General features: G+C 44.0%; 3 protein-coding genes across 3 annotated transcripts; 1 reads left to right on the top strand and 2 right to left on the bottom strand.

Moving 5' to 3' along the window:
* Window positions 1-369: 369 nt before the first annotated feature.
* On the bottom strand, window positions 370-1477 carry GL218_09159 (Metal homeostatis protein BSD2; the record flags this gene model as incomplete). Its single annotated transcript, XM_033585985.1, has 2 exons — window positions 370-960; window positions 1016-1477. The coding sequence occupies 2 exons, from the start codon at window positions 1475-1477 to the stop codon at window positions 370-372; spliced, it is 1053 nt and encodes a 350-aa protein (XP_033439930.1).
* Window positions 1478-2333: 856 nt separating this feature from the next.
* On the top strand, window positions 2334-2828 carry GL218_09158 (uncharacterized protein; the record flags this gene model as incomplete). The annotated part of the gene is made up of 3 exons (XM_033585984.1): window positions 2334-2351; window positions 2441-2623; window positions 2685-2828. The coding sequence occupies 3 exons, from the start codon at window positions 2334-2336 to the stop codon at window positions 2826-2828; spliced, it is 345 nt and encodes a 114-aa protein (XP_033439931.1).
* A 477-nt stretch (window positions 2829-3305) lies between these two features.
* Window positions 3306-4178, bottom strand: GL218_09157 (putative mitochondrial carrier C19G12.05; the record flags this gene model as incomplete). Its single annotated transcript, XM_033585983.1, has 1 exon — window positions 3306-4178. The coding sequence occupies one exon, from the start codon at window positions 4176-4178 to the stop codon at window positions 3306-3308; it is 873 nt and encodes a 290-aa protein (XP_033439924.1).
* Window positions 4179-14962: the final 10784 nt, after the last annotated feature.

The raw sequence follows: 14962 nt of genomic DNA, 5'->3' as shown, positions 1-14962 counted from the left end.
TGGGTCCAGGCGGGTTCGTTCAGGGTCTTAGTGGATCTTCTTAGTTAAACCCACTCAGGTACTTACGTGGGGCCATTTATGTTCTCACCCATAATTGTAGAGATAATGATATATGTATATTACACCGGAATTGCTTCGAAATGCTCTGCTGAAGCCTGGATCCATAACTAATCCTACGAGTTCTAGGTCGTTCACAAAGGAAGACAATGATATTCCCAGTACCTATTACGCCGTTGTTTTGAGAGAACCCTCCGTACGCCTAAACCTATGCCCGAATCCTGATATAAGTTGTCTAATAATCGTGTTCGCTGTATTGATCTGAGAATACACCATCAACTTCGGATGGGCAGGGACTTCGATTATGTTATTTTAAACCACCGTTTCAGGCCTTTCACCTTCAGCAATAATCGGAATACCCAAGCCCCTGTCTGGGCTTTGTAGCACGAGCTGCTCATGCCTCCTGACCTTGATGTAGTCGCTAACTGACCGGATCAAGATAAACCAACCCACGATCATAAGCAGATACGCTATCCATTCACTGCCCACAATATCGCTAAAATCCGAGCCTTCCTCGCCGCTATTGGTCGTAACAGCGTTGGGGTCAAAGTCGTGGCTGTTAGGATCAGGAGGTTGCGCATATCCATCTGTAGGCGCGCCGCCCATACCACTCGAGTCGGGGGATGATCCTTTCATGTAGAAACCGTACTGAACGAGTGTGATACCGAGCCCGGCACGAGAGCCATTCTTCGCCGCGTGTGTCGAGTGTAATAGATATGTGAGGAGAAAGCCAACAAAAAACACTTGAAACGACATGCTGATCATTCCGTTCCATATGAAACTAAATACCGAGCCAACGGGCATTCCATCGATGTAAACATCATCGGGACCACCAAGGCCCGGTGCCAGTATTGTCGTCTCCCAGTATGGCGGCGCAGCATCTGCAGCTGCTTGCTCGTATGTCTTAAGAAATCATTAGTAACGTATGATGCGTTAATACAATACAGCTAAGACATACCGGAGGTGCTTCTTCCACGATCTTCTCTCCCCTCTCCGGCCGAGCCATCATGTTGGAGAAAACACCATCGGATTGTATCCCACCGCCGTACACTCTTGAGCCAGCATGCTGAGTGTTGGTACCACCAGAAGAGAACTGCGCCGTTTGTCCTCCGTTAGATGATCGCACATCTCCTCCGTTTGAAGCTTGGTTGGTAGGATTGTTTGAAATGGGAAATGAATTTCCTCGAACTAAGCGCTGTCTATCATCGGGTTCGTCGTCGTCGCTATCGTCATCTTCGGCGTCGAATGCGTCAGCTAGGGTAGGATCGACATTTCGCCTTCTTCTTTCAGCGGATGAGGCCCGCGAATGAAATGAAGGCGGGGGAGAGTTAGGTGTCGACTGCGGTCGTAATGAAGAGGGAGCAATCGGAGTGTCAGGCTCGTCGTCTTGGGTATTGACCCGTTCGTAACGTCCGGACATCGTAAAGGTGGTAGGTAGAAACCAAAATGAAACAGTTGAAGGAGTAGCAAAAAGTGGCGGATTCCGGTTAGTAAAAGAAATAAATATTTGCGTCGCAGGATTATTGATTGAACAAGAAGAGAAAAATAGGGTAGAAGTAGATTCCTAGTCTTTGAAGTTTGAAGGAGAGTGAGTGTATTGAAGACTAGGAAAAAAAGATGGAGAGATGAATGATTGATTTGATGAAGAAGTTGATGGTAGTGAAAAGGGAGACATGCGACACGGGGGCAGAAGCGGCGGCGGGATTAGAGGGAAAGCGATGATGCGACTACGTTTAGGTACCTAAAAAGATAGTTCACCCGCAGTAAATGCAGTGAATGCACCCGGTCGCAGGGATGTTTTAGGTACATCGAACAGCGCCGAAGCGAAAGGTTCTACGGGTCCAGCTGACCAATAGCGCCTGACAGCCCCAAGCGCAATGGTTTGAATGGTAACCCAAGATGGACGCACGAGCCACATACACACTTAAACTCTAACAATCAATTCGGCAATTTCAGAGAATTAAACTATTGGAGGCCTGCGGTCGGAGGTTATCCTATCCCCATTAGGCCTAATCCTTATTACGGTAATCGATACGAAATCTTGAAATACTTTCTATTAAACTATTATTGTTCCTTATCGATATCGATATGCAAAGGTAAGCTCTTTGATTCGTTCCGTCATTGATTATCATTAAATTTCTATAGCTTAACGACGTAAAGTTGTCGATGCGCTAAAGAGACATCACATCGTATAGCGAAGCATTCAACCGAATGCCCAAGATCAACTAGTAAGAGGAGTATGTGATCAGCAACCCTACTCATTGCGCTGAACAATAATGTCTCGTCAAGCAATCGTATGTTAACGATCCGCCATCATATCGTCATATCGTCATATCCAAGTTAACTTGTCGATTATTCGTATATCTTACTTACACGATTATAGAGCGCTCAGCGCCATGTACTACGGGCTCTCACCCAGTGGCCCAAAGATACTTTACGACCTCAGATCCAGTTCCAGGACGTACTGCGTAAGCGATTTGAAGGTTCCTCTGGTCTATCCGAGCAAGATCAGCTGAAACAAGCCAATGCGCTATACTCACTTTTGGATAACCGGTATAAGAAAATGGTATGACTGATAGCTTCGGTCCTCTCCTTCTTGCAGAGGGTGAATACTAAAATAAATACAGTACCCCATCACAGGCTCCCTATTACGCCCTAGGAGTAAGCCGACGTATTTTACAGATTTGGTAAAGGAGCTTGAGGAAGCACCAACTCGATCCTATTTAGATAGGTTATGGTTGCGGGTGAAGGGTATTGTAAGAATACAATAATAATAGCAAGAAACTCTTGTAAATCAGCAAAGGATTACATGTATCATATATTGGCAAGTCAATACTACTCAGGGTCACGAACATTGCGCAATCTTGCTGGGTGGTCAAGTAGTATCATTCGGTCTCTTTATTATTTTCGAAGCCTATGTGCATTTCTACCTGCTGCCCCTATGAATATTCGATAATATCCCACGTCAATAGCAGCGCTCCCTTCGTAAGAACTCTTACAATAGCTGATGAATGGTCTCATAACGAAGCTATGGATAAGAAACCGTAGCGGATTGTCATCTCTTGAACATCGCTCGAAAGCCTTGATCCATTCCCTCTTCACACCAACCAATACCAAAGCTGCGAGTCTTGAAACAATTCAACAACCAATCCCCAATCCATTTTCCGATTTTGATATAAGAATATCATCAAGTCATGTATCCCTGTGTTGCCGGGTATCTGTCTAAATGAAGAAATTCTCTCCCACGTCTATATGTATTTATTTTCCGGATCCATTGTCCGCATCAGCTCTATGCTCTTTTCATACATAGTGAAGACTATGCCACCGCTCATGACCAGTCGTGCCAATCTCGGCAGGGCTCCGCTCCAAAAGGTCAAGACACCCTCATGCTTAAAGATTAAGGCCGCGCACCGGAAACTATTTCCATAGACTTGTTTCGCCTCGATGCTCTGCATCCTAGTCTTAATCGTGTCGAGAGGCTGAGTTACAGCCACGGTTATGGCGCCTGCTACACTCCCTATGCCAAAGGTAGCCACCGTCCCGAGCTTCTCACCAGGCGCGGTATATGATTCGGCAAGCTGCTTAAGGCTAGTATAGGAGCCAAATCGTACAGCACTATTCGCCGACTGTCTCGCAGCTGTGGGTACTAGGCCCTGGAAGAAGCCGCGAATACCTCGTTCTCTCGCAATGATCGGGACGGCGTGTAAGAAACCGCGCATACGTGGATTAGGCGACTTGCGATCGTCTATCAGGGTCGTCTTAATAGATTCGGTAGGAGTGACGGCGAGTAGAGACTCAGTAACACCAGCGCCGAAACCGGCGATGACGTTTCTAGGACCCGAGACCTTACCATTCTCGTCGGCGAGGAGGCGCTTATACTGTTCGAAGGATACGAAGCGTATAGCAGCTTTGGCAGAGTTGCCAATGATCAGAGTAGTGCAACCGGCATACCACTGCTTGCCAAAGGGTGGCCAAGGGAGCTTCTGACCGGCAGCTAACTTGCGATTGAGTTGTGTTCTTGTCTTGGCAAATTCGGCTGGGTATGTGATAGAAATCTCGATTGCACCGGCTGTAGCGCCTGCTATGATAGACCGTAGCGCGCTCGGTTTTTCTGTCGACATTTTGCGCCGTGTTAAATTTGGAGTAGGGATTCGTTGTCGTCACTTCCGATTTTTATTATTATTCTTCTTTTCTTAGAGCTTTCTCCAGAATAAGCCCCGCGATCTCGATTGATGCATATTATGATTTGTGGATACAATGATGTATGTAATTATCTAACACAACTAACAACTAACAACTACAACATTTGTATGCAACTTCTACTCTCAAATCTCATGAAACTTATAACTCTTAATTCTTTCCGCATGTGAATAATATTATTCGATTTAGGTACTTACCTTGAATATGTGTAGAAGTAGGAACTTTCCAGGTTGAAAAATGTACTTTAATTCCTACAACTTTGCATTAGACTTCCCAATTCCCCGTTCCTTAACACTGCTATGCCCTCAATACTGACAGCAGCTGTCAAATATGAGCGGTGATCCATCCGTGAAGGACGGCAGAAAGCCGGCTGAAAATGGACAATCGTCAGGGGCCGGTTGTCATACGACACTTCAACACCAGACAGCCGTCACCGCACTTGCGAGTCTCCCCTTGAAGACTGTAGTTTCAGTCTTTCGGCACCAGTGGCATAAGGATAAATCCCGCATAACATTTGCGCACGCTGGGCAATACATGCGCGAGCATGACCTACCCTGCGTAAGAACCGAGTGGCCAAACTTGGGTAAATACCGACCTCGGCATTGGAGGGTTCACCACTTCCAGCTCCGTCTATTGAAAGAGGATCTCGTGTAGCATCGCGAGAAATTCGTCAAGCTATACTTAGATGCTCTAGTCGCGTCTACAAGGCTACCAAAGAAGGACCCAATCACTCAATCAAAGGCACATAGCATCCGGAAGCATTTGTATGCCTCTATCCTCTTTCATGTGGACGACAAAATACCTATACTAATCTAATAGTATAGCTGTAGAGAGCTGCGGGTTAGCCTACCAAATGACCTCGCCAAAGTTTACTACGGGAAAATACCTGCCTGTATGGACGACGCAATCGATCCCGGCGAGTTCATAAACCTAGTCGATCACTTCGGTGCAGAACGGCACCCCATGATCCTTACCGTCCCGATATCCTTGCATTTATGGAGTATCCATCAAGACTATCCAGATCTCCTCCCGAAGAATCCGGCGCCGTAGGACTGGACCATGCCGGCGGATGTCATCGAAGCCAATCATTGGAAGTTCAGAGAAGACCTATTCTGAGGGGTGGGTCGGAGGCAAGGGATACAAGCAGGGTTGATAACGGCAAGGACATCTCCTAGAACTATTATGTGTTACATTAAATGAACTATTGAGTATAAATAGGAAAAATAGAGTTATTGGGATACCAAGTTCATATCTGGTGAATTTCAATCAGAGACGGAATTGACATATGTACCTGATATATGGAATGTCTCAGAAGAATGTCGTGGATCCTGCTGATCAAATAATGGCTTGATCACAACTACCTATAACGATATTAACAGGTACCTAGGTAATTTTATAAATATAAAACTTGGTTCTTTAAGCTTCCCCCTATTTCATATTTCAAGTTTGCATTTATCTCCCGCCGAATAAGTAGGCCATATGAAGCACATGAGACCACACAAAGAGCGCTCATAGCGAGGCAGACCGAGTAGCCTGAGCGATAGTATGGAGCATCTTTCTTCAAGAAGAGGAACGTGGAAATAATCCCGCCTATATTTCCAAAACAAATCATCCATGCTGAACCGATACTTCGTTCCACATGACCCCGCAGGTTCATCACATACCAACAAACAATATTCCCTCCAACACCAAAAGAACCCATAGCTACGAGGCAAAGAGCCGCGTACTCGGTTGAAAAATGTGCGGCGCCGCGGACAGAGATGAGGATAGCAAGACCGCTGATCAGCAGCACGAGGCCAAGAAAGATAAAGGGCGAGCGCATCTGAAGCTTATCAGAGGCATAGGCTATAACTATGGCAAAACCGAGTGCCGCCGCAAATGGGGGGACCGAATGTAGTTGAGTTTGTATAGTTGTATAGCCGAGAGCTTGGATGATAGTCGGAAGGAAGTATACAATGGAATAAGAGGGGACTAATATCGCTGTTGAAGATTAGTAATTATATATGGGCAATTAAGGTATATAAATAGGGGCTTACTCAAGTACATGACGGCTGCAAACCATTGCTTAGGTTTCGTTAGGAAAACCAATACATCTCTTGTAGTGATAGGAACTGTGTTAGACTCGTTGGCCCCCGTTTTCTGCAATAAGAACCCCTTTTCTTCCTGAGATAGCCACTTAGCCTCTCTTGGGAAGTCTGTGACGCATAATAAGGCTACAAGACCAATAAGAACGGTCGCAATGCCTTCTAGAATAAAAACCCATCTCCAGTTGCTAAGGCCTCGGATGCCGTCCATATTGGCGATAGCACTGGCAAGTAAGCCCCCGAAGGCCCCAGCAAAAATCGTAGTGGACCAGTAGACTGTAAACCGTTTTTGGGCCTCGGCTTTTTCGTACCAGAAGCTAATTAAGTAGAAGCTACCCGGAAAGATACCGGCCTCGGCGAGCCCTAAGAAGAATCTGGTAGCCAGCAGCCCGCTGTAGCTCTGCACGAATCCTTGGCCGATCATCACGATCCCAAAACTTAGGATACATGCAGAGAGCCAGATACGAGGACCTAGCTTCTTCATAAGGATGTTGGATGGGACCTCGAAGATGATATATGGCACAAAGAAAATAGTGAGGGCAATATTTGACTGGTTGCCTACTAGGCCAAGCTCTGCGGGTAACCCCAATGTAAGTGCATTAGAAATATTGACACTATATACGTTTAGAATTGAATAATCCCCAAAAGATTAGGGTTCCTACCGATCTAGAAATGCTACAATGTATATTATGAATAATATCGGCAAGACACGTAGGTCTATCTTGCGTGATAGCTTAGCTTCATCGACACGAGGGTGTAAGAATAGATCGTGGATCAATTGAGAGTTCAAAATCTCTCTATTTTGATCCGGGTCATTAGAAACACGCATGTCTACTTCTCCAGATCCCGCCATTGTATGATATAAGAGAATAATATCGACTAAAATAATTAAGTATGTTGTGTAGATGAAGCGGTGGTAGACAAAGACAGCGGTACAAAGAAAAGTGTGTGGGACGAACCAGGCGGCGGATTGTCTGCATTTTTACGAAATTGAACCAATCCCCCTTCACTGGTTTCATCATATCGTGGATACCTATATACTTGGGCATATGTCTTAGACTTACATATGTACCTCTTAGACACATTCGACGAGTCATCTCGTTCGGATGCCGACCTACCCCTCTACAATCCAAATTTAGAACGAATTACGATGAAGTAGGATGCTGCGGGTATGAGATTTCGAATACACATAAGGCTATGAACCCTCACGATTGATCTTATGATTGCTCGAATTTATCATTACACATCTAAAGGATAATGTGAAAATGGAAACACCAACACCTGCTTTACCTCCACCTCCCGGAGTGACATCTAACTTCGTGAACCCGCCATCTCTAGGCAAAGAAATGAACATTACCATGGGAATCGCCGTTCCTTTGATAGTAATCTTCTTTGGACTCAGGACATACGTCAGAATCTTCATTAGGCGAACGTGGACTTTTGAAGATTGTAAGTTGCTCTTAGCCCTTATACACCTAGGTAGCTACGAGCTAACATGAGTAAAGGGCTCGCACTCACTGCTTGGGTAAGCCCGGTGCATATACACCCAGAGAGGTGACCTTATCTGACCAATTATTAATCCCTAATGTTTGTAGGTTGGTACAGTTTCTTTCGCTGGCGTTGGTGCTGCTACAATGGCACACAATGGTGGGAAACATGGGTGGGATATTACACCTGCTCAAGCTCAAGAAGCGTCTTATGTAGGATCTCAACTAGTTCCAGAGACACGAAAGAGTGAATATTTCGAATGCTGATTACTTCTGAAAGTGGTTCAATGTAGCTTCTATTCACTATGGGATCACGATTTGCGTTGCAAAGCTCGCGGTGTTATTGCTCTATCGTCGAGTCTTCTCTCCTCAACGTGCCACTCCTTTTGATATCACCATCATATTTCTAAACGTCCTACTCATTCTATTCTACACGGCAATCAGTATCGTTAAGATATGGGAATGCGTTCCCAGGGAAAAGATTTTCAATGACAAGATCACGGGATCTTGTATTAATACTCCCATACTACTCAATGTCAGTGGGATCTTTAATACGGTGACCGATTTAATTATTCTCTTGCTTCCAGTAAAGGTAGTCTGGGGGCTGAATATGAGACCCCGGGAAAAGGTGGCTGTCGTATTGGTATTTACCTTTGGTTTATGGTCAGTACCTACCTCTTAACCTATTTATACTACATATTAGTACCGAACTGAATTGTATCATAGCGCTCCCGCATTTAGTTTGGCGGGCACTATTGTACGGATACAAGGCACCAACAACCCTGACAAGACTTGGGTTCAGCCTGATATCATTATGTGGGGGTGAGTAAATTCTTCGGTGCACGGAGAAGAATATGGGCTGATTTAAATGTCTAGGCTGGCTGAGTTGACGACAGGAATACTTTGCGTAAGTCTTCCAGAGACGGGACCGCTATGGAAAAAGAAAGAACATCCCAGACCAACTGCTAGTATTTTGAATGGGACATGTCGCTTAAATCCTCCTTTATCACGAAAAAAGAAAAGTAGGAGACTTTCTTCAGTTATGTCTCGGAGCACTAGGCATTTAGATAGTGAGACATATCTTACCCTAGAGGAGAGAGACATGCATGGTCATGACGCTCAGCAAGAAGATAGGGGAGATAACCATCATTATAGAAATGATGACAAGTTTACCTTAAGCAGTAGATAGGTACCTACCTATTTAGGCGGATTATATGTAACTAGCAAGCTGTTATAGCACATATAGTCTTATCAGCAATAGTCCTTACTACATATTAAACATAATGACAATGCGTCAAGGGAGACTTTAGTATCGGCGTACATTCATCAAGCAGACGCAGGCAATCGGATTCCTACCTAACCCTTGCTCCATACTTAATAACCCAATGTAGACATTTCTAAAATTGTTAGCTTTAGGGTTTCAATTTAAGTCTTCTTTCACTTTTGATTTCCATCATCACATCTTACCCCTAACTAATATTTCATATACAAGAAGGTCTCTACCATGGCAGCTACTAACGAGACCTCTTTTCCCGAAAGGAACAGAGGATGGTACCAGGATGACTTAACCGAAGTCAACGGGTCTATTCGAAAGCTTCTCGAAAATTACTCCAAAATACCCAGCTCTGAAGTTGTCAAGCATGTCAACAACATAGTACGAATCCTTCCTAGAGCAATGCTCTCTGATAGAACTAACGGGAGCATAGCGAGAACGTGGCTTTGCAGCTAATCCTTACCCTTGCATCGGACTCTACCGCTTTACAAATCTAACCTTACTCACTCATCCTTTGTACAACAAAATCCTAGAGCGCCTCAATGTCGCAAATGCTACCTACTTGGATGTCGGCTGTTGCTTTGGGCAAGATCTGCGCCAATTGGTGCAAGATGGCGTTCCTTCCGACCGACTTATTGGTCTCGACGTTGCCGAGGCTTTAATGGATCTCGGTTACAGCTTCTTCCTCGATCGGGAGGTATTGCGCTCACGCTTTGTGGTAGCCGACGTATTTAAGGGGGCAGAACAGGAACAGGAATCGGCGTGGACGGAGTTGGAGCAGCTTGGGGTAGATGTGATGCACTGCAGCGCCTTCTTTCATCTGTTTACTCTCGAGGAGCAGTTCTCTGCGGCAACAAATCTTGCGAGGCTTATCAAGAAAGACGGGGTGATTGTCGGAAGGCAAATTGGTAGCGCAAAGCCCGGAGACGTACCCGCGATCAAAGATCAAAGCGTCAGCTACAGGCACAACGTAGATACATTCAATAGCATGTGGCAAAAAGTAGGCGAAGCGACACAAACGCGGTGGAAGGTTGAGGGTAGCATGGATATGATTGGAATTAACATTAATAGTCCCGTGGAGAACGAAGACAGTCGTCGACTGCTCTTTACTGTAACGAGGATTGAGTAGGGAGTAGCAGAGGAACGAGTACTAGGCAGCTGTTTAATATCATGTAGTCTTGCAGGTAGTGTAGCTTGGACTCTTCCTCACGAGCTAAACGCCAAGCTCCCCAAAGGACTCCAGCTCCAATTGTCTAAGGTTGTAAAACAGGCTTAAGAGACTATCCGTGGTGTTATTTCATCCGCCGACATCGCCAACCTTTTTCTCAAGCGGTATTATATCTCAGAACCAGATCCTCGCATATTATCTGCAGAGGTCAGACAGATAGACAAGTTTGAGGACCACAACAACTCACCGAGTGGGATCCAAGCAACAACAGCACCCGTAGCTTCAAGAGACGAATATTATAAAATGGTTAATGCGTTGGTCGATATTAACAACAAACAGCATCATCTAGTAGGCAAAGGATCCGATATAACCAATGCCGTTATAAACTCATTGCGCACCACATCAATGAGAGACGTTATATTCCACACTTCAAGATGTGATATAGATTATCCGCTGATAGAAGCGAAAAGGTTGGTGATTGTGGAGTGTCAATCGATTGAAATGGCTCAATCTAGTTGGGGCATGAAGAATGAGGATCATCAGGGTGTCTCAGAGTTCTTAGCAGCCCTGTCCTCGCTACTGGTATGGCTTCTCATCTATTTACGCGTTATTCAAAAGCTCACATAGGTATAGGATATATGGGAACAACGTGAACGAAATCAGGGGAATCGGGATTTAGAAACCCAAGATTGTATGAATTAGGTAATAGTCGGTTAGTTTTGAAAGCGTGGTAGGAGGGTAGTCAGATTTTCATACTGACTTTGAGGTACATGAAACTCTTTAAGACAAACATCTATCTACGTTCCCTTACATTTGCGTGTAATAAACACATACCCATACTTATTCTTAGACTAGGTGGTACTTTAAGCACCTATTATTCTACAAAGACTATGTTGATGATGAAGGCAATGGTTAAGGATCATATTAAACATTTCGTATCTGGGAAATATACTAACTTTGAAGTATAATGTTGCTTAATTTGGTTATATCGGATTCCGTCCTTTTCACCTTTACAGGGGTTGACTAACAACATTCTTATTAGGATGATTAAGTCTCAGCCTTGCGAAATAATACATATTTTATTTTTAGCTTAGTTAACCCAACCCACATTCTCTTAGTTAGATATGTACCCAGTGAGCTATAACTACATAGACACCCGTTCATAGTTCCACTGATGACTTTGGGTGGTAGCCCGCCATATAGTTTGGGAATATGATGCATGAGATCTTCGAACCGCATACATTACTCTCGCTGATGTTACTTCGGTCACGAGGTTAGACGGCATGGTGCACCTGTGCCCAAGTGTAACTGCATATTGACCACCTGATCAATATTCCGATCAAGTCGACGAATTATACGCTTTTAATATATTCTACGAACCATAGCGGCCACTTGACCAAATCAAGCCAATCAAGAACCCTCTACACACCGCCATTCAGCTTCATGTGAGGTATGTAGTAGAAAGGAAAGAGTTAGGATAAGCGGTGGTGTGTTGTAGTATAGAATCGGAATTAAGTACTAGAAAAGAACTAAAATGGTGAATATCATCAGTCCATCCTGCTTATATCTAGCGCGAGCGCGTAATTATTAAATATATTATCAAGCAATAACCCAGGTAGTTTGTTAAATAGGTTCTGATAATAATGGAGAGTTTATTCTACGATAATCGGCTGGCTTCTAAAGCGTTGCACTGGAGTCTAATTTAGAGTGAAGTTTAAGCGTACCTTACTGTCATTAAACTACTAATTAAATATTCACCAAATCTATTTCCTCTCTTCTTGTGGAGCCAGTAAACACGTTGCATATTCGTGGTATAACCCAAATAGAGTCTCCTGTGAGAATGAGTTTAGATACGTTGAAGGGTTATAGAAGTAGAGATTCATTATTAACCGAGTAACTATATTAAGTAGTAACTCTACCGAAAGATCCCCAACTAATTATTCTTTCATCTATTAGAATCGGTAACCTAAGAAATTCTAGTAGAAGCTCATAAATACCAAGATAATTGCTAAAACAACGCGATACATCTTAAATTAACTATTGTAGTATGTATTCTAGTTAAGCTAGACCTGCCTCCCAGATCAAGGCTATATATTATATATAGTGAACTCATGTTAAAACCTTCACGATATATCCCTAGGCTCGAGCTAGACTTCTCTCATGAGCCGTATTATTATTCACGCTCAAATACTCCTTCCCCCTACGCTCTTCTATTCGATTTAATAACCCCGAGAAACTAAATTTCTTATCTACACCTGGCCCTGAGAATGAGCGGTGCGTCGTCGAGCTGGTGCTCGAAAAGAGCGAGAGCGCGGATAAGGAGGACCCGGATTGTGTCCCTATGACTTCTGTTGGCCGACCTGCTGTGAGTATGAGCGTTCAAGCACACGTTTATCTTATATAAGAGAGGGGAACTCGCGAATATTGCCCCGCCCGCCAATGCCGTAACCTCTGAGTTGCGCGTCCCTCTCCCTAATCTCACCTCCTATCTCGTGATTTAATTCATCTGAGCTCCGTCGTCTCCGGGATCGAGCCGGAGTACCGCTGACTGCCGTATCGAAACGCGTCTGGCCTGTTGATCGTAGGTTGGTAGTGGATACGCTACGCACTGGCGCCAATCGGCCCTGCACTCTTACGCAATGTTGTGGTCGCTCTTTTGCCGGTAACAACCGACTCGTGTCAGGATCCAGATCTAATAATGATATCGATCTGTCGCCCTCGTCGCTTCTGCGATCACGATTGGGGAGTAATGTGGCTAATTCAGCGAGCAATGGTGGTAGCGGAGGTGGCGGTGTATACGGGTGCGAACGCATGGTGAATTTCTTTGCTTATGCTTGCCTCTGCATCCGCCACGTCGCGAGAAGTCAATTCAACAGCCGGTGAGATTGGCTTTTTCGAATTTACGATATATCGAAAACAGGCTGCATTGGGTATCTTGGTGATAAGAAAATTGATACCCAAAATCGTAAGGCTTCACAGTTGTAGGTAGATATCTCTTACCGCCTTGGATTGCAGCGGCGATGATGTCAAGATCACATTGTAAATGGGAATAATGGGAAATTGACGTTGGGAGAAAACGCCAAAAAGGCGCGGAACGGATGTTAGACAAAGAGATCAGCCCCCGTCGGACTTGGATTTCAATGGCTTGGAAACTAGGCGTTGCTTATCAACGTTGATCAGCCCGCCTTTTTACTTTTATCGTAACTTTATCGTAACTAACAAGTAACTATGCGCAATTGAAACTACTAAGAGGCGCTAGATAACGATGATAACACATCTCCTGATAAAGCTAACGATGGCGTAGATTTTAATAAGATAACATTTAACTAAACTAAATGATGGGAGATTATCATCTATCAATAGAATATTATGAAATTATGAATCTATTTACAATGAAGTCGTTGAATGAAATAGACATGAAACTTTGAGGCTCTATGAGATCGGCAAAGGATTTGAGACACACATTAAAACTGAACCATGGCTTCAATTCTAAAGGGTCGCCGCCGTATGCAGGGACGCGGCGTTGACATAAACAGATGCCCTCGTGGCAGCCCATACAACAAAGCCCATATTTATTGAAAATATGGAAATTGAATTACCTAAAGTTTCTCAATTTTGGGCGAGCCAGAATAGGTATCGTTGCGGCGAAATCGTATTTTGAATATTATCATGACCAGTCGCCTCTTCGCGTTTATAATCAATTGTAATTGTTGTAATTACAATCTCGTACATACCTACGTAGAGCGGCTTACTAACAACGCACGCGTATTGATATTAATATTAATTTTCCCCCCTTACGTAGTGAGTTAACTAGGTAGGTTAGTCAGTTATCGTATCATCTTATTATCTCTCTCTCTTATTACCTCTCATATTACGGGGTCGTAAGGCTTAGGGCTAATAATACATAACTAACTAAAAATCCTCTATGTGGGTATTAAGCGGTCGCTCCCGCGTGTCGGTGCTTTTGGACCTTTATGTTTAAAACAACTTCGTCTCGTTAGTTATGTCGCATTGGAGATGCCTATTATCATTGAAATAGGAATGAAAACATGGCAGAGTGTTTATTTTGAAAAAGATGAAGCGGAGAAGTTCAACGTTTAAAGCTCGTGTAACATTGCATATGGGCCGAATAACTTGCTCATTGCGCTCGTTGCGGACCGTAACCCCGCTAACAAATGCATAACTATAGGTACCTAGGTACCTACCTAATGCTTAGCGTAACTTTAATAGGCTTTTATGTACATACTGACTTTATTGGCTAATGTACGCTCGTTATCCACATTATGTAACGACAAGGTTTTATGTATAGTCTTTCATCCGCATGCGCATTGCGTATGCTCCTACATATGTCGATATTTACTTACATAGGTAAGGTAGGTATGCATGTAGTTCGCAGCTCAGCTCAGTTCAAGGTCCATTGCTTAGAAGAGGGGTTACTATAGTGGCGTTTTCGAGTATACGGGTGGGCAGATCTACTTACATACCTATGTAACATAGTACCATCACTTGGGATGAAGCATGGAAAAGGAGACGAATCTTCTTTCATGTCGCCATTCACACGTGAACTTTCATTGATGTCTTGCAGACGTCCCCATGCATCATCTATTGGGAAACTTGGCGGAGTTAAGAAAACTCCTCACGCATTAATATTGTTGTTCATGTCAATATCAATTGGACAAATCGCTTAGCATTT

Source organism: Daldinia childiae (genome assembly GCF_008694065.1).
Source record: "Daldinia childiae strain JS-1345 chromosome Unknown Scaffold16, whole genome shotgun sequence".
Lineage (NCBI taxonomy): Eukaryota > Fungi > Ascomycota > Sordariomycetes > Xylariales > Hypoxylaceae > Daldinia > Daldinia childiae.
The sequence above is the reverse complement of the archived record's forward strand: the minus strand, read 5'-3'. Positions and strand labels throughout refer to the sequence as shown.